This window comes from Budorcas taxicolor, chromosome 11 (assembly GCF_023091745.1).
Source record: "Budorcas taxicolor isolate Tak-1 chromosome 11, Takin1.1, whole genome shotgun sequence".
Taxonomy (NCBI): domain Eukaryota; kingdom Metazoa; phylum Chordata; class Mammalia; order Artiodactyla; family Bovidae; genus Budorcas; species Budorcas taxicolor.
The window spans coordinates 33044411-33063324 of NC_068920.1; the positions used below are offsets into that span (position 1 = coordinate 33044411).

Genomic DNA, 18914 nt, shown 5'->3' on the forward strand with positions numbered 1-18914 from the left:
CCCTGCCTGTGGTCCCCGACGCACTCGAGTTCCTTCTGGACTCAGCTGAGCGCTGGAAGCTGGAGTGCAGGAAGGAAAGCCTGGGATGTGGGTCAGGTCAGGGCTCATGGTCCATGGCCTGAGGAACTCACACACTCTAAGAAAATCCTTTAGAATTCTGTAAACTACTTCCAACTGTAATACAGTCACACCCACGCCCTCCTACCGGAAGTGTGGAGGTGAGACCTACCCTAGACTAGACTCTGCCCCACAGTAATCCCCCCCCCAACCTTACCCTTCCCCTAGAGGGCTATCCACACAAGCCACACCTGCCCAGCCCCCTTCCCATCCCCTTTCTGCCCCTTGGACCCACATTCCCTCAGGCTGTGTGTGCTTTTCCGTCAACAATCATCCAGTTTATTATAAACCCAACATTTATTGAGAACAAAGGAAACCAATTAGCACAGAGGGTCAATTTCATCAAACTTCAGTTGAGGGTGGGGAACGGGGGTTGGGGGGAGACTCGCGGGGGGAGGGGTGGCCAGCCCTGAAGTCACCCTCCCAGGAAAGAACCAGCTCTGGGAGACAGGGGCTGTCAGACCTCCAGGGCCTGGCTGGGAGCTGGCTGTGAATGTGTGAAAGGGTAAGGGAGAGAGGAGACGGTAAAAGCCCCCAGGCGTGGGCTGTGGGCAAGCGGCTGAAGTAGCTACGGAGCTGGTGGCTGTCCAGGGGTGGGACAGCAGCTGTGGTCCGATCTCAGGGGTTGACGGGGGGCAGGGAGCTGAGCTCAGGCAGCAGCTCAGGGTGTGGGTCCAGGCGGGCCAGGCGGCTCTGCTCCAGGGCAATGGCCTCAGCCGAGTGCTTGCACTTCTCAGAGCCACACTGGCAGGTGAAGTACTTGCTTTTGATGTCCCAGAAGCGGTCACCATAGTCAAACCTGTCAGAGGAGCACAAGAGATTTGTGGAGTCCAGACCCACTCCAGAGCACCCACTCTCATCTTCAGAGGGGCTCTAAGCCCTCCTAGGTTCAAATGCCCTGGCAATGCCAGGAGCTTGTTAGAAGTGAAGGCTCTCACGACCCACCCCAAACCTACTAACTCAAACTCCGTGAGGTCCAGGACTGTCTACAGTGACTTCAGAGAGGCTCTGCTCTAATCTATGCCTGGAAACCAGGCACTTGCCAGCCTTCTGCTTTTGGTCTGGGGCTTGCTACATCTCCCACACCCCTGGCTGAGCCTCAGGAGGCCTCACCCCAGCTCCTCCCCGGCCCGGATGTCTCGGGAACTGAAGAAGGCGATGCGTGGAAATCTCAGGTCCTGGTGCAGCATGAAGACCCGGACGGGGATGATGTTGGGGTCACACAAGTGGTTGATGAAGCGGCTGATGTTGCCGTAGTAACGGGCATCGATGCAGTACACCTCTCCATCCTGAGGGGGGAGCATCACTCATCACATCTACCACCACCCTGCTGGCTGGCCAACCTCCTTGCCCCACTGATCACCTGGTCCCTCCTCCCCAGGTTTCCATCTGCTGCTTGAGAGGAGGAGGGCAAGGGGGTCTCCTGCCCACCTTGTTGTCCAGGTCGAAGAGATAAGAATCGTCCTCTCTCACATCAGCCTCGGCATCAGAGATCAGTTCTCCGACATACCTGTTGGGCAGGAAGTGGTGGTTCTGGAGGTGAGCAGGGAGTTACTGGAAGTAGGCTCCAGGCCCTGTCTCTCCCCACAGCCTGGGATTCCTCTTCCACCATTTGTCAGCTGCCCTAGTCACTGTCTGTGAATCTCACAGATCCACATGGCTGGGGTGGGTGACCCAAGGATAGGAGACATGACCTGGGAGGGAGGGGGTGGGAGGTCCCCATCCAGAAGGGGGATCAGGAAGAGGAGCCTGGGGACACAGGCATGTGAGAGTACACATAGGACAAACTCTGGGCAGTTGGGGTCCCCCCGGGACAGCTAGACCAACAGGTAGGACAGACAGTGTGGGGCAGGGGTGAGAAGTGTGAGGCCATTGGGGTAGCAGCGGTGGGGAAGCTAAAGGGAAGGGTCAAGCTGCACCAGAGGATGATTCGGGGCAGCAGGGAAATGCTGAACCTCCAGGGTGAAGGGATGAGCATCTTGGCAGTGGGCCTGGGTGGGAATCTGTTCAGGCGTGGACGTGGGGAGGATGAGGAAATCACCCAGCAGGTGGGGCAAGGTCGGGCTGAGGACAGGAGAGAGGTGAGAACTGCAGGAAGGGATGCAGCCCCAGGAGCTGTGAAGAGCTGGGGAGGAAGCACTCACGTTTGGAAAACGGAGGGAGAGGAGCTGGTGAAGAGGAAAAAAGGATGAGTTGCGGGTAAGGCTAGTGTCATGGGAGCCAGAGCTAAGGGGGTGGCAGATGCCAGGAGAATGCAGACTGAGACACAGGGTTCGGGGTGTGTGGACCGACGAGAGGAAGCAGAGGGAGAGGGCAGAGGCAGATCTGGGCAGGGATGAGCAGGGAGTGGATGGGGGTGAAACTGAGACCCAGCAGGAAGAGGCCGCTTATCTGAGTCAAACTGAGAGATGACATGATGGAGGAAAAATGAATGGTTTCTTAAATAGCCACATAGGGCTGAATGACTTTTTTTTTTTAAGCCAAAGAAGATTAAGTTTGAAGACCATGAGGTAAAAGCTGGGCGACACGGAGAAGTTATAGATGCTGGGAAGAGAAAGAACTGGCAGACGGACAGGCCTGAGGCCCTTGAGGAGGTGGACGGAAGGGTAGTTGTCATCACCTCCATTTTGCAGACAAGAAGGAGGAGGCTCAAAGTGGTTGCGAACTTGGCCGAGGACTCCCAGTGGCAGAATGGGGCTTCAACCCTGGTCTGTTAAAACTGGGGCTTTCCCCAGTTGAGAAGGGCAGGGGAGAGGGAGTGTGAGGCTCAGAAAGACACTGAAGGGGAGGGAAAGACGCAGGCCCTGTGGCCTGGGCAGAGTGGAGGCTCGGGGATGGCGGTCAGAGGAGGCAGGCCAGGTGGACCCATTAGGGAGGAGGGCAGAGAGGGATGCCTGGGAGTCAGCCGTGGCCCCACACCCAGCCCTTTGCCCCCAAGAGCCAGAGTACCCCTCCCCCTCAACCACTCACTCGCAAATGAAGGTACCCTGGGGAATGGTCTGCAGGGCACGGACCCCCCAGCCCATCTTGGCTGTTCGGTAGAGCTGCAGTCGCACCCTGGTGGTGGGAGAGAGGATGGTATTGAGGGGGGTGACGTGGAAGCTTCCCAAAGGAGAGGAGGGAGAAAGGGGGGTGAGGAGGGCCGAGGGGCAGGGACTCACTTGATGCCGCTCTGGACAACTCTGTTCTTGCAGTTTCTCCAGCAGGAGCACGCCTGGTTACACTCAAAAATCAGCGGGGGCTCGATCTTATTAAATTCCTGGAGCAGCCGCCCATCCTGGGGTAGAGGGAGAGGACAGTGGTTTTTGTGTGATGCTCCCCTCAGCTGCCCAGGACTCCCAAGACTTCACCAAAAAATCCACCACTGACCCCACCCCAGACTCAGGGAGGCCACATATACTCTGAGTTCATCCAACAGGAAACCCACAACCATCGCCCTTGATCTGCGTATACGTCTCTGGCTTGGCAACGTCCTAGGAGTCCTGGGTCTCGCCCTGCTCTCTCTGCTACTTTCCCCACAGGACAGAAAGCAAGGGACAAGGCCCCAGGGGGTTGGTGTCAGAGGCCAGCTCCGGAGGAGTGGATGGGTAGGTGGCCAGGGCACGCACCTTGTCATACCAGCAGCGGATGCTGAGCTGGCCACACAGGCAGTTGGAGCTGGAGCAGTCATCCACACACGTGCAGTGCTGGGGCGGGAGGTAGGGTCAGCTCAGCCCTCAGAATCGGCCCAGGCGACTCGGCTTCCCCCCTAAAGCCCCCCCAACTGCTGTCCTTTCTCTAGGGTCCACACTGTAAGGCGTGGTGGTGATGGTCCCAGGATGCGGGGGAATCAGGATGCTGCTGACAGGGGTATCTCTAGGGCCACCATGAGCCCATGCGACACCTTCATGTGTCCTAGAAAAAGGTCCCCCTCCCCAGGTGGATGCAAGCCCACACCAGAGGTCCCTTTCAGCCCCACCACCTTGGCCAGGCGCCCTTGTTGGCCCACAACCTGCCCGGCTCCACTTGGTGGCTCTGGGTGCCCCTGTGGGAGTTGGTCCCAGGGCCCCACACTCACCTGTAGGTGGGTGATGTTGCGGTCAATGTTCATGGTGGATGTCTCGCAGTTCTCTGAGATGTACTTGTAATCCTCGGGGCAGGGCTCCCCGTCCACACCATTGACACAAGGGATGGGGACGTTCTCATAGCCCCGAGCCACGTCTCTGGCAGGAGGGGAGATGGAGCTGGGTGGCTAGAGCATGGGGTGAGGGCTTCCTTACGAGCAAGGAGAGGGCTGGGGGAGGGGAGAGGATGTTCTGGGGGTACCAGGTCAAAGGCAGTACACTTAGTTAAAAATCTAAATTTCAGATCAGATAATCAGGAAATAACTTTTTTAGTACAGCGCTTCCCTGGTGACTCAGACAGTAAAGAATCCACCTGCAATGCGGGAGACCTGGGTTCGAACCCCGGGCTGGCAAGATCTCCTGGAGGGCATGGCAACCCAGTCCAGTATTCTTGCCTAGAGAATCCCATGGACAGAGGAGCCTGGGAGGCTATAGTTCACGAAGTCACAGAGTTGGACAGGACTGAGTGACTAACACTTTCACTTTCATGTCCCAAATATACTGCTCAGAACACTCTTAAACATTAAAAAAGTATGCGTTGCTCACCTGAAATTCTAATTTAGCCAGATGTCTACTTTTATTTGCTGTATCTGCCAACCCTAGCTGTATATGTTGCAGGGGGGATGGAGGTGGTTCTGGGGATTCTGAGGCTCCAAGGGGCCTGGGGAGGGGGCTCTGTGTGCGGAGAGAGCCCAGGCTCACCGGCAAATGATCTTCTCTGTGCGGATGGCCCGATTCCCGACCCCGAGCCGGAGCTTTCGGTTGAGCTGGAGGGCAAACCACACGTCGGAGCGCTCGGGGGTCAGGTCCCACGCCGTGTCCCCTTCCTTGTTCCGCAGCTCAGGGTTCGCCCCACGTGACAGGAATAACCTGGGAGGGGACAGGGAGCCTGTGGGGCGCCTGGCCGTGAGAGGTGGCAGAGGGGTGTGTGGGGGTGTGTGTGCGGGGGTGGGGGGCTCACAGCACGCAGTCGTGGTAGCTCTCCCGGGCCGCGATGTGCAGGGGCGTGTCCCCATGGTAATTGACAGCATGGAGGTCACAGCGGGCGTTCAGGAGGACCTCGGCGATGGCAGCGCTGCCGGTGAAGGAGGCCCAGTGCAGGCAGATGTTCTCCTCCTGTGGAGGCGGAAGGGGGCGAGGCTTGAGCCCAGCCGGCAGCTAGCTCAGGCGCAGGGCAGGACTGAGCCCGCCTCCGGCATCCCCACCAACCCTTCACTCACGTTGTCGGTGAGAGTGACATCCGCGCCCCGTGTCAGAAGCATGCGGATCACTTCTATGTGCTTATGCTCTGCAGCCCAGATGATGGGGGTCCACCCGCCGCTGTCCTGGGGGCGGGGAGGGAAGGGCCCTGCTCACACAGAGTCATGGCTCCACCACCCACAGGCAGTGGCGCCCTGGGGCAGGTATTCAAGCTCTCTGGGTCTCAGTGTCTTCATCTATAAACTGGGACTAATAGTGTCTACTGCTCATGACTGCAAAGCAATTTTTCTCTTTCTAAAAAATATTTCCTAGATCTACCCACTCCCAAGAGAAGCAGGGACCCCAAGAGCAATAACCACCTCCAGGTACACAGATTGTTGTAGTCTCCAAAAAAATATTTCCCACTTAAAGGGACCAGAGTTTCTTAGAAAGTGGTAGAGTCTGAGTCTGGCGCAGGACAGCTGCTGACAAGGATGCTCTCAAAGGCTACTGGATCAGTTCAAAGCCACAGAAGCCTGTGGCAAGGGGCTTCTTCTGGACAAAGGATGGAACGGCTCAAAGATCAAGGAGAACACAGACTAAATCACCTCCAACAGGTGAAAAACAGAGTTAATACTGGCCAGTTCCAGACACTAAGGCAGCAAGTGAAAACTGGTAAAGAAAAACAAAAAGAACCAGAAAAGAATGAAAAGAAATACAAGTGAAGCAGGGAAAAGAGATAGGAACAGGTTGGAACAGTGTGACATGCAGGGAAAGGGTCAGAGGTCAGATGAGGGAGAAAGGGGACCAGGCTGCTGACCTGGGCGTTGACGTCCACCTGTCCTGTGCTCAGCAACAGGCTGACCATCTCCAGGTTCCCAATTTTGGCGGCGTGGTGGAGGCAGGTGGAGCCGTCTTCCTCCTGGGGGAGACGCGGGCAGATGAGTCCTCAGGCTGGCACCTCAGGCCCGGCCCCTGAGCCCGGCCCGGGCCTGTCTGGCCACGCACCTTGCTGTAGACGCAGCCCCCGCGCTGCACCATGTAGCGAGCCACCTCCAGATGGTTGTTCACCACGGCCTCCATCAGCGGCGTCCGCTGCTGCTTGTCCACAGCATTGATGTTGGCTCCAGCCTGCATGGAAGGTCTGTTGGCACCAGGGAGGGGCTGGGGTGGGGTGGGGTGGGGTGCTGCGGTCCCAGGTGGGGCCCACGCTGACCTGTAGCAGCACATGGCAGATCTCCACAGAGCCCTTCTGGGCAGCCGCGTGCAGGGGTGTGCGCTTGCTCTGCTGGTCACTCTGGAAGTTGGGGTCCAAGTTGTCCACTGTGGGGAGAGCCCACCACACCGGGAGAGGGAGGGACACGCGGTGAGCAAGCGAGGGGGTGGGTGGCATCTCGTTCAGGAAGGCTTCTCAGGACCCCAGGCCAGGTCAGGGGTGCCTCCTGGGCCTCCCCTGTGCTCACATCCACCGTGGCACAGCCTCATGAGAGTAGACGTTAAGAGCACCAGCTCTGCCCAAGTTCAAATGGCCCCAGCCCCTCAGTACCCTGTGCACTGGGCAAGCCAATTCACCGCTCTGAGTCTCCACTGGGAAGATACAAGCGAGTGAAAGTGTATAAGCTCTCAGAACAGGGCCCAGGGCCTCTGCGCTTATCGCCACCACAGTCCCCATCATCACGGGCGACCTGTGTGTCTGCGTCCCCTACCGGCCTAGTCCTTCAGGGCAAAGACCGTGTCCCTCATGGCTGCCCTCCTGGCTCCGAGCCCAGGGATGGGCACATGAGCAGCGCGCAGGTAGGGTCTGCTGAATGAACGAGGGCTACACTCACACAGCATCAGGATCACCTTCTGCAGCTCCCCTTGCTTCACGGACAGGTACAACTGCCGGGGGTGGAACCGGAGCTTCTTCCGCCTGCCGGGGAGAGGGCCCCTCAGATTCAAGTATCAGTCCCAAGAGCCACGGATCCACGCTCCCAGCCCCAGCCCCAGTCCCAGAGGCTGCGCCCACGCGTGCAACCCCTACTCACCTCTCCGACTCCTGGATGACCAGGGCCTTCTCCAGGGCCTCCCGGCCTGGCCCTGGTGGCAGCCCTACAGCTGAGAGGCAGCCCCCGTTGGGCAGGGCTAGGGAGGGCCCTGAGCTGTCGATGGTGTCGGCCAGAGGGTCACAGGGTGGACGCCGAGGCTCCCCTTGCCCCCGCATCCGGGCACTGTGGAAGAATGTTCGAATGTCTAGGGCAGATGGGGACCGCGCAGGGAAGAGACAGAAGGCAAGGGCGAAGCCAGTACCTGGGCTGGGAAGTGTCCGCTCTCCCGGGGGCATCCTGGGCCAGGGGTGGGGGAGCGGGGGCTGCAGTGCCAGCTGGTGGGGTCACCCCATCCCCCCGGGGGATGGTCACCTCCTGGGCCTCAGATGCGTCCTCCCCACAGTGGGGACAGAAGACCATCCCATTTAGCTGGGACACACAGGCCTTGTGGAAGCGGTGGGCCACACGGAAGTCAGGGTGACACTCCAGGAAGGTGCCCTAGGGGCAAGGAAACAACGCAGTCAGGCTCCGGGAGCCCCTGCCCCTGTGGGGCATGCCGCCTGGCTGCCCTGCTGGTCACTCACCGCCGTACAGAAGTAGCCACAGCCGGGGCAGCAGTGATGTTTGACCATGCGTGCGCGGTGGGTCTCACAGAGCACCATCAGGGCCACGCGGCTGGACGGTCTCATGGTCTCCCGCTTGAGGATGGCAGCATTGCAGCCGGACAGCTGTGGGCGGCGAGGCCGGGTGACAAGAGGTGAGGCTGGGCTCCGGGGCCGGCTGCCCTGGCATCTCGCCGGCCAGTGCCCCGGGCCCACCTCTCCGTCCACGCTCTCCGTGGCCATGCACTTGTGCCCCGCTCTCTCGCTGATGCGGTCTATCTTGGGGGCCTCCATGCGGCAGCTGCAGAGGGGCAGCTCCTCAAACCCGCGTTCTGTCTCCAGCGAGGATGTGTCATTGGACACCCCTTGGATAGAGGGAGCAGGGAGCTGAGGGCGGCCCAGCCCCTCACCCACCAGAACCCCTCATGGGGCCTCTCACCCCCACCCTGACTTTCCCTCCATGCTCCAGAACCCCCAAGGTCAGGTCATGGACACCCCAGCTCCAGCGGGGTCCCCCTCCTCCCCATTCCCTCTGGCCCTGAGGGCACCCCTAGTGGCTCCCTATCCCGGCAATCGGCAATTGGCAATTACCAGCGTGGTTGGGAGAGAGGGTCCCCTCGCTGGGCAGCTCCAGGGACCCCAGAGGGACCTCCATGTACTCACTGGGGCCTGAGGAGCCCACACCATTCACTCCTGACACAGAGACAGAGAGAGTGAGAGTGCGAGCTCACAGGTGCCTGGACGCGGGGGTGCATGCGGAGCGTGGGTGTGCATGCACGCTCTCTGGGGGCCGGGAGGGGGCTGGAGGAGGGGACCCCAAAGCAGAGGGGCCTCCTCACCTCGTGGCTCCTTGGCCCTCGGAGGCTCTCGTTTCCGCCGTTTCCGTGATGGCTTCACCCACGGGCTGTCCTTCCGCCATTTCTTCTTGGCTTTGCGGCGGCCGCTGGAACCACTCTGGGCAGGAGGAGGAGCATTAGGGTGGCGGGTGGCCCCCAGTCCGTAACCCCCTCCTTGGAGGACTCAGACCTCCGGTCCTGCAGTCTCCACTCCTCTGGGGCTGCCGGCCTCCCATCCTACCCTGTCAGACTGATTGCCGGACTCTTCATCTTCCTCTTCTTCTTCCTCCTCCTCCTCCTCCTCTTCTTCTTCCTCCTCTTCCTCCTCCTCTTCTTCCTCTTCCTCACTCAGTTGTTCAGCCAGAGCTTCAACCTCAGACTGGAAGAGAGGTAAAGCTGTGGCCCCCACCCCAGGCCACAGCTCGCTCTTGGGGAGAACTTGGGAGAGAGGCAGAGTAGGACACATCCCCCTGGGACTCAGAGAAGGAGGTGTGATCAAGAAAACCATAAATCCCCAAGGATGGTTCCCTGGTGAAGGTGACTGTGGACAGGAGAGGAAGGAAAGGCTGGGTACAAAGACGGGCTATGGCGTGTTATACAGCAATGAAAAACACAGTGCTATGGTGATATGCAAAAATGTGATGATCTTGCAACATAATAGTAAGCAGGGAAAAAAAAAGTTGTTGTTCCAGATAACAACTGTATAGTATGAGACTCTATGAAGTTCATAAACACGTGAGACTGAAAACACTACACGAAAAGCTAATCAGAAATGCCATAATGAAATCAGGGTGATATCGTCTGAATCCACTGATCTTAACTTCACTAATAAAAGACCAAATGTCCAACATCTGATGATACAACATGAAGCACCTGCTATCAAGTCTTACCAAACTAAAAAGAAAACTAACAGGCCTCTGAGTCTGATCACACTTCTAGATCTATGAGTTTACAGGAAGAAACACTGGACAGAGAATTACATGTCAATTCCCACCCAATCAGCCGACTCCTAAGGGTGAAGAATTCTGCAGGACAACCGACTTGGTTCCTTTAACAAACGAATGGCAAAAAAAATATTTTTTTTAGAAGGCAGGGAACCTATATACCAAGAGAAACCTAAGACAAATAATCAGATCAATGTGTGGACCTCTTTTGAAACTTGACAAACAAAAACCCATTTATGAAACAACTGAGAAAATGCGAAGATTGATTGGTAGCAAGGTGATGGGATTAAAGAATCATTTGTAGGGACTTCCCTGGAGGTCCAGTGGTTAGGTCTCCATGCTTCCCCTGCAGGAAGCATGGGTTCTATCCCTGGCTAGGGAACTAAGATCCCTGTAAGCCACATGATTCAGCCAAAAAACCCCCAAAACATCTGTAAGTCTTTTGAAAACAGAAAGAGGTCTTATGTTTAGAGAGACTTATGGAAATGTTTCTAGATAAAAGGAAATGGTGCCTGGCTATTTGCTTTGAACCAATCCAGTAGGTGTGGGTATTAGGGAGGAAGAGATGAGTCAAGATCTGCAGTGTATTGCTAATCCTTCGAGCTGGGTGATGGCCACCTGGGGGCTCACTATTCTATTTTTTTCTGTGTATCTGAAAGATTCCATGATAAAACAAACAAGAAGTAAAAGGCAAGACTAAGCATTATGTTGCATGGGCAAACACACACGTGAAACAAACCAAACAAGAAGCAAAAGAATAAACAAGCAAACAACAAATAAACCATAAAACAGGTTGTTAAACCCCAAGTCCAGGGTGGTGATTATCACTGGAGAGGGACAAGGGGATGGTATGGGGTAGAGCACACACTGGAAATAAGTTATAGATAGTACGGGGCAGTGAAACTAGTGGGTGTTCAGAAAAGGAAAGAGAGGAAAAAGGGGGGCAGGCAAGACTGGACAATGAGCCCTGGATGCGGGGGCAGCATGGCTGGGAGCGTGGCCGGCTCCCTCTCACCTTGCTGTCAGAGTCCACCCGCTCATCCACAGAGTAGGAATCATAGTAGAGGCTGAAGTCATCCCCCACCACCGTTTCCCACTCCTCAAGGGACCCCGGGTCCCCCTTCTCCAGGGTCACGTCTCCTGAACTCCGCGTAGAAGCCAACTCCTCTGACTAGAAAAAGATTGAAGAAAAATTGCTGCTGCTGGCACTCACTCACCAACCCATTTCCCGGGAGGGTAAGATGGAACCCCAGCTCTGGGGCTGCCTCAGAGCAGCCCTCAGGGGGAGAGGCCCTGTTCCCAGCCCCTCTCGGCTCACCAAGCCACCTCCTGAGTTCAGCTTCCTCCTTTTGGCCACATCTGGAAGGAGAGAGAGAGAGAGAAAGGAGTGAGACCGAGGCACTCTAAGCCCTCAGCACAGGCCATAGCAAGCCACAGGCAGGTGGGGGATGGGACTGACCTGAGGTCACCTTCCCCAGCGAGTGCACGTCATCACTCATGCGGAAATGCTGCACTTCAGGGGGCCGCTTCTCAGGGACTGGGGGCTGGGGGCCAAGAGGGAGCACACTTAGGGTCAGGGAGCATCTAAGGTTCTGTTTGGATGAGCTGAGAGCCCCAGGTTGGGGCGGGGTGATGAGCCACAACCTCAGAAACGCCATCCGAAATTCTCTGGCAGTAAGAACCACGTCAGGCCATAATCCCCCTTCTAACACTCAAGAAGCAGGCCCCTTGCCCCCTCCTTTGCACATGGAAAAACTCAAATTAAGGCCTTGATCACAGCTACGCAAAGCAAACCCAGAACAACATGATATCCAGAGCCCTAAAAACACTGTCATAAAGGTTCTGAGATTCTGGGGCTCTTGTCACTTCCCTTGTCTCCTTCTCCGTAGATACACAGTAAAACCTTCAAAACAGCAGGGACGGTTTCAAAGAAGGGAGGGAGAAGTTCCCTTGGGGCTTGCTTTGAGGTAGAAGGGAAAGGTGGATTGAGGTCTCTATAGTTGTTGTCACAAGAGTAATTAAGACATTGATGACAGAATTAACTTTTCAACATTTGTATCTTCTACTCTCCTCTCCCTAACAGCACAAACCCCAGGAAGATAGGCATCTGGTATGTTCACAGATTAAGCCCCAGTAAAGAATCTGACATACAGTAGCCCCCTGGTAAGTATGTGAAGCAGGCACGTATTGGGTAAGAAAAGGCCTGAAGCTAAATTGTAAATAAAAAGCAGCCCACAGAGGTTTATGGTTAATTACCCTGTCTCTCCCACCCCCACAGCCATCCCCCTAAGCCTCACCTGTCCATTTCCTGGTTTGGACATGGTTTTCCTGGCTCGATGAACCTTGGGCTGCCCCTCTGGGCTGGCTGTGGCCTGAGGGGGTTCAGGCCCTGCTGCTGGCGCCCCCTGGGCGCCTGGCATACTCAGCAGCCTCATAGCCAAACTCTGAACTGATGGGGGTGATTTTCCGGCCCCTGTCATTGACATCTTGGCTCGGCTGGGACAGGCACCCCCCTTGCTGGGGGAAGAGGGGAACGACTTTGTGGCATGGCCTGGAAAACACAGGCAGGCAGGCGGGAGACAAGATAAGAGGGAAGGCAGAGTCAGAAGTTACCCCACCTCACCCCTCCCCAGACTCCCCCGGCCTCTCACCCAGCAGGATGCGACCCCCATGGAGGTCTCCATCTCCCTCGAGATTCTCAGGTTCATCCCCAATGAGTGGTGTGGCCCCTACAGGGGTGTCAGCCCCCTCATCGCCGACAGTGACCGTGACAGAGGCTGGGGATGAGGGACCAGCAGTCTCCAGGGAGTCGGGGTTGGCCTTGGGCAGGGTCTCCTCACTACGAGGGGTGTCCCCCAAAGAGCCATGAACTGTAATGGAAGAGAAAAAGTCCAGGGCTAAGGGCTCACGAGATCATGTGTTGTGGGGGAGGTGAAGGTCCAACAGGGCCCGTTTCTGCTGCACTCACCTCTCTCGGTGGCTCCTCTGGGCTCCTTCTCCAGCACCAGCGCCCCCATCTCACCGGGGGCCTCCCCCTGGGAGGGGACACAAGGGATAGGAGGGCTGGTCAGTCCGGTAGGAAGTTGGGGGGCCCAGGACGCCTGGGCCCTGGGTAGAGAGAATAGGCTCCGGGGCCTACCTCTTCCTCTATGGGCTCCCCCCCTTCCGCGGCCTCGGCTGCCCGGAGGGGCCGCACGACCCCTCCCCCGGGCCCGCATCAGCCCCCGCCCTCTCGGCAGACCCCGCATCTCAGGGGCCGAGAAGAGAGGAGGGGGAGGGGGCGGGGCCTCTGCGCCCCGGCCCCGCCCCCTCCTCCCGGCTGCACGCGCCGCTCCCCCTTTGTCCCCCAGGCCGCGGGGACCCCGGGCACCAACCCCTCCAGCGCCCGCTGCCCCCCAGCCCGGTGGACGGCCCCTCGTGCCCCTCGCGCGTGCTCCTGGGGCCCCGGCGCCCGCCGCCCACTCGGGGGCAGCCGGCGACTGCACGCGCGCCTCCGTGCCCACTCCCCCCACCTCCCACCCCCTGGTCCCCTCATCCGCCCCCGGTGCTGGCCCTCCGGATTGCTTCAAGTCTCGCTCGGGCCCCCCGGCCCCGTTGCACCCCCGGAGCATTGCACGGGCGCGCGCTTCCCCCGGGCGCGCGCGCGGGCATGCACCCGCCTCTCCCCCTCCCCTTCCGCACCTCGGCGGCCGCCGCCGCTGCAGCTCCCGCCGCCGCCGCCATCGCCGCTTGCGCGGGGGGCCGAGCCGGCGCGCGGCCGCCCCGGGTCACGTGGGTTGGGAGGGAGGGCTGAGAAGAGCCTTAAAGGAGCCACTACGCGCTTTCTGGCCATTTTTCCCCCGAGAGCGGCCTCGGAGATGGCAGTTCCTGACCTAAACTGGGAGCGGCAGGGGAGAATTGCTGCCCTTCCTGGCCTCACTCAGCTGGGAACCGAAGGCGAGGCACGCCTGGGTCCAGGTGTGGCTTCTCCATCTCCCACCTGGCTTTTAGGTAATTAGCGGAGCGTCTGAGCCTTCCGGCTCTCGGCAGTCTGTATATCCAATTCTACCCGCGTGTGCTTCTCCCGCTTCTGATTGCTTTCTAGTTTTCTGGGTCACTGGACTGAAGCCTGGGCCTCTTGGCTTCGCTTCTCTAACGAGCAGGAAGGGGGCGATGGGGACGCGCGGAGGACACCTTTAGTCTTAGCTGGTCCTAGCATGCGGCTTCAGTGTACCCTGGAGCAGCGACCCCTTTTGAAAACCTGGGGCTGAATGTCTCTCCAGTTTATGCCAGACATGTTAAGCCACCACGTGCACTAGGGATCCAGGTAAGCCCTCAGAGGCCTGAGTCATTACTATCTGCAGACACTCTAGTAAGTAACCTTTTTTCGCCAAACAACTTCACAAGCATACCAGGCACTTCGTGGGTCATAGCCCAGCCAGTAGTGGAAGTACGAATGGTATTACACCGAGACACAGAACTTTGATAGCAGTATTTAGGGTACCATCTCTTTAGGTATTGCATCTGGTCAAAGTTTGGAAAATATCTGTACTTGCAATATTCGACACAGGCAAATGGTTAGGATATAGGGCACCTGAGGCCATTTCAAGGCCTTCTGGGAACTGTAGTTCTCTTTGGTTAAGAACCATTTCAGAGCTTTGTGGGAATTGTAGTCTTCTCCGTACCAGAATCCAAACAGTGGTTTTTAGCTTTCTCCAGGACATGAGCCCTTTCCCCAGACTAAACGCCCAAACAGAGGCTTCTGCTTACAATTTTAATGGGCACAATGATCACAACTATAGCTCATCCCTAGCCGTCATACCCAGCTCCTCGACTGGAGCAGGTTATGTTAACACCTCTGCCAAAAAATCACTGAACACTTGTGCTGGGAGCTGATAGAAGTTGAGGATGCAGAACTGGGAGGGTCTCTGGCTAGAGGAGCCCACCTGTCACATTTCCCTTCCCCTGTCAAGGCTCCTTTAGGCATGAGACCTGCATGAGTTGTGACCTCTGAGTACTTAGCAAATGACATCAGAGGGTGAGATGGTCTAAGGTCGGATAGTCATTTACACGCAGTTGCCAGACAGTATAAAGAAAAAAAAGTTTTTTGTTTTTTTTATTTTGTGGAAAACAAAAGCCGAAAAACTAAAACCCCAAACTCCAGAAAAAATCCTAAAAAATACGTTTTTTCTTAAAAAATACTGTATAAGTCTCTACTACTCTCCCTCCCCCCAACAGCCCTTCTTGTGTACTCTCATCTAAGTGCCCTACCCCCCCACCCCCACCACTATTTGTAGTTCTTGCTTTTGTACCCCACTTCCCAGTATCTACCCAGGCTGCTCACCCCCTATTTTCTTACCTGCCATCTTATTTTGTTCTCCTTATAATTTGGTGAGCCTTGTACCCATCCCATTTCCCCAGCATGCAAGAACTGTCTCCCCTTCCCTTCTCCAGAATTCAGTCATCCTTTCCCCCTACCACTCCCTCTCCCAAGGATCTGTTCCAAGCAGGAGCAGGTAAGCTGCCTCCTGCCAGATGCCCTCCCACTTCCCACCCACCCCCTCCCCCATCAAGAAATGTCAGAACCTCTTCTTGGGCAGCCTTAGCCAGGAATAAAACATTTTCCAGTCTTTTCCCCCCCGCCTCATTCCATAAGCCCCTTTCCCTCCCTCCACATATCCATGCATCTCCAAGAGAAGAAACTCTTTCTCTGGGACCCCCTATTCCCTTGGCCTTCTCAAAGAACTCTCCCTCTCTCCATCCTTTCCTTCTGAAGAGGCAGGGTCTTCTCTCCAAGGAATCTTCGGCCCCTTGCTGTGTGTCTGCTCAGGCTCCCACCGTACCTGCCTGCCCCCTACCCCCCACCCCCCTATTCTCCTGGACTAGGGAGCCCCTCCCCACTTCGCCCAGGGCCCCGGCGCCCGCCTCGCTAGCGGATGAGGACATTGATCTCAGCCACACTAGCCTCCAGCACGTTCTCGGCTGTGGTCTTGCCGTGCTGCTCCTTGAGGTGCCGCCTAATGGCCGGCTTGTGAGCGAAGCGCACGTCGCAGTAGGAGCAGCGATAGGGCCTCGCTCCCGAGTGGAGGTTGAGGTGATCGTGCAGCGTGGACTTCTGCGTGAAGCACTTGCCGCAGATGCCACACGAGTGCGACTTGACGCCGCGGTGCACGTTCATGTGGCGGTTGAGGTTGCTGCTGTGGTTGAACTGCTTGCCGCAGCGCGGGCACATGAAGATGAAGTGCTGCGCCCGCATGTGGAAGACCAGCTTCTCCACGCCCTGGAACACTTCCGGGCACTTGGTGCACTTGATGTTCTTTAGGGGATTTCCGCTGGAAAAGCCTCCGGGCAGGGGTCCCCGGCCGCCCCCTGCCCCCAGGCTGCCCCCCGCCCCCCGGGCAGCCATGGCCACCGCTGCTGCCTCCACGAGGCCTGAGGTGGCCCCCACACTGGCCCGGCCTCCAGGGATCAAGAGCAGGCCCTCCCCTTCCGCGTCCTCAGATAGGCTATAGCAGGCTTTCACCACACCCTGCGGTGGGGCCACAGTGCTGGGAGGCACGCTGCTCTGGGCCAGTTCCCCAAGGTGGCTGCCCACAGAGCCTCCAATGCCCAGACCTCCTCCGAGGCCCCCGGGAGGTTTGAGCCGGTGTGCCACCTCCAGGGCTGATTCCACCTTGACGATGCAGATGTCAGACACGTCCTCGTCCTCGTCCTCATCCTCTTCCTCGGCCTTCAGCTCCAGGTCCTCATCCAGAGGGAACTCCAGCTTCACAGGCCGCAGGAGTGGAGGGGGGAGAGGGGGCGGGGGTGGGGGTTTGGGGGCTGGCTTTGGGGTCCTGGCAGGAGGGAGCAGGGATTTGGTGGCACTGACACTGCTCACAAGGCTGGCATCGCTGACCCCATCCTCTTTAAGGCCTATTTTGGGCTCAATAAACTGGCTGAGGGCGTTCCGGCATTTCTCCACCACGTGCTCCATCTGCAGGTAGGACGCGGCCGTCAGGTAGTTAACGATATCCCTGACGGCGAATTCCAGGGCGCCCGTATAGCAAGAGAGGAGCAGGTCAGCCACTATGCGTGCACTGTGCATCAGTGAGACCTGCAGCTCAGAGCTGGGATTCAGCAGGAACTGGTCCCGCAGGAACGGCGAGCAGGCGGCCAGGATGACCTTGTGGCCGCGGAACTTGAGGCTATCGGCCACAATGGTCACGTCGCAGAACCGCTCCTCTGCGCGGAGCTGGTTCATGTTCCTCAGCGTAGCGGCCTCGTGGCCAGGCAGCTGGAAGCGCAGGACTTCCACCCCAGAGGCCATTGTGGCGGGGGGTGGGCAACCCTGGTTGGGAAGGAAACCGGTCAGAGACAAAGGTCTCTGGCTTTGCTAAGCCAAAGCTCCAGGCCTTGCACTTCCATTCTTGGCAGGGCCCCCCAGCATCAGATACCCAGTCTTCAAGCCTCTTCCTCAGTTTCCCCAGCCCCCGGGGAGGCGCTGTCCCTTCGGGAGAAGGGAGGCGTGGTTCCCGGGGGCGGGGCAGCGGCGTCCACACCCCCAGCCCTACCGCCCGCGATGATGGGGCGAGCCCGCGCCCACAGGGGAAGGTCGGCAGAAGCGGGAGCAGAGGCCTCGGGTTCTGGAGTGGCCCGGGTTGCAGCCTCTTCTCACCCCGCCCCTTTTACCCGCTGCCCCATTCCTCCGCCGCCCCCTTGCACGTTTGCATGCGCTTTTCACGTCCTCCCCCCTGCCTGCACGCACCGTGCACGCCCCCCCCACGTTCAGAGCTCCTTGGCACGCCCCCCCCGCCCCACGACCCTGAGTGCACGCGCCGCTCACCTGGCTGGGTTCCGCGCGCTGTTTTTTTCCCCCCCTATTTCCCCCACCCCCCCCGGGGCCGACTGCGCCCCCACACGCGGGCAGGGCCTGGGCAGCGCGCAGGCGCGGGGGTGCACGGGGCGCGCGCGCGGGGCCGGCTCCGCGTGGGCGTAAGGGGGGAGGGGCGGGGGCGGCTCGTGCAGTGTGTTCCAGGCCCCGCGCGCGGCGGCGTCGTCGAGAACTCGGGGAGGAGGAAGAGGGGAGGGAATTAAAGGAGCAGGATTCCCCCTTTCCCGACCCCCCTTTCTTCACCAGCTCCCCCCACACGGTTAAAGGGCCGGACAGCCTGGCCTCTCCTTTGGCCGGTATTATTTGTCCGCCAGAGCGGAAATACGTTCCGCACCCCCCTCTTTCTGGCTCCCCCTCCTCTGTGCCTCCGGGCCCCGTGGCCCGTCTGCGCGTGCGTGCCAAATGCCGCGCGGAGGCCCGCTCGCTGGGGCCCGCCCTCCCCACTCCCAGCAGCCGGCCGCGCAGCTTGCTCCTCGCCCCCCAACGCGCGTTCCCCGCCCTCTGCTCTTCCCCACTGCCTGGCTCCCCGCGGGCGGCGCTGCCACCTGCTCACGCGCGCAGTACTTCTCTGACCCAGCTGCGCGAGGCGGAGCCAGAGTTGCAGCCACGGCCCCTCCTGGAGTCCCAGACCGCCCGCGGCTACCGAGATGATGGTTGTTGGTTGCCTACGCCTGCATCCCGTGTTGATTCTGTTCATACTTCCTCCAGCCACGCTTTCAGATTTTTGCAACTCTTCTGAAGCTGGTAAACACCTCAGCACTCCCGGCCTAAAAGATATTTTAACTTTATGCAAGGCCAGACAATCCTCCACTTCCTCCCCTCTGTCTCAAAATCTTACGAAATCACAACCATCCTTCCCTTCCCTGCATTCTCAGAATCGATCCTAACTTCTTGCCAAGGCAAACGCCCTCGTAAGGTCGACGACCTTGCCCATTTCACCCCCTGCAATATAATAGACCTAGTACAAATTCTTCTAATTATGTGAAGATGTAGTTTAGTAGGACAAGCGTCCATCCTACCCCTGCTCCTCCACTAGACTGACAAGGTCAGAACTCCATTGCCCTAAACAAAGTCCTCCCTTAGTTCTGCCCCTTTGCCTTCTCTTTCTCTGTTCCTCCCAAACTGCCGTCTCTGCGCTTCAACACCCGCGTTTATGAGCGCCTTGAAGGCTGGCTCCCTTCCTGCCTTCTTCCTTGCACTTCTCATATACCTGTACTCATTTCTCCACCCAACCAAGTCCAGGTGAAGAAGCCT

At 58.2% G+C, this 18914-nt stretch overlaps 2 protein-coding genes across 5 annotated transcripts; both read right to left on the reverse strand.

The window, feature by feature from the left end:
• Nucleotides 1-445: 445 nt before the first annotated feature.
• EHMT2 (euchromatic histone lysine methyltransferase 2) lies at nucleotides 446-13531 on the reverse strand. 4 transcript variants are annotated; one of them, XM_052649415.1, is made up of 28 exons: nucleotides 13490-13531; nucleotides 12777-12843; nucleotides 12460-12678; nucleotides 12106-12359; nucleotides 11268-11352; nucleotides 11127-11167; nucleotides 10824-10979; nucleotides 9106-9243; nucleotides 8868-8982; nucleotides 8620-8721; nucleotides 8245-8393; nucleotides 8011-8154; nucleotides 7689-7924; nucleotides 7427-7609; nucleotides 7229-7311; nucleotides 6616-6722; nucleotides 6408-6530; nucleotides 6220-6321; nucleotides 5441-5545; nucleotides 5182-5336; nucleotides 4923-5090; nucleotides 4175-4319; nucleotides 3726-3803; nucleotides 3279-3394; nucleotides 3088-3174; nucleotides 1549-1627; nucleotides 1231-1406; nucleotides 446-916 (listed from the first exon to the last, which is right to left on the reverse strand). In XM_052649415.1, exons 1-28 carry the CDS (start codon nucleotides 13529-13531, stop codon nucleotides 736-738), a joined length of 3636 nt encoding a protein of 1211 aa, XP_052505375.1. In that variant the 3' UTR covers nucleotides 446-735. The 4 variants fall into 4 exon arrangements, with proteins under 4 accessions (XP_052505375.1, XP_052505376.1, XP_052505372.1 ...); XM_052649416.1 differs by lacking the exon at nucleotides 8620-8721; XM_052649412.1 differs by lacking the exon at nucleotides 13490-13531 and having other exon boundaries at nucleotides 12777-13056.
• Nucleotides 13532-15716: 2185 nt separating this feature from the next.
• ZBTB12 (zinc finger and BTB domain containing 12) lies at nucleotides 15717-17096 on the reverse strand. The gene has a single exon (XM_052648668.1). It carries the CDS (start codon nucleotides 17094-17096, stop codon nucleotides 15717-15719), a length of 1380 nt encoding a protein of 459 aa, XP_052504628.1.
• Between the last annotated feature and the right edge of the window lie 1818 nt (nucleotides 17097-18914).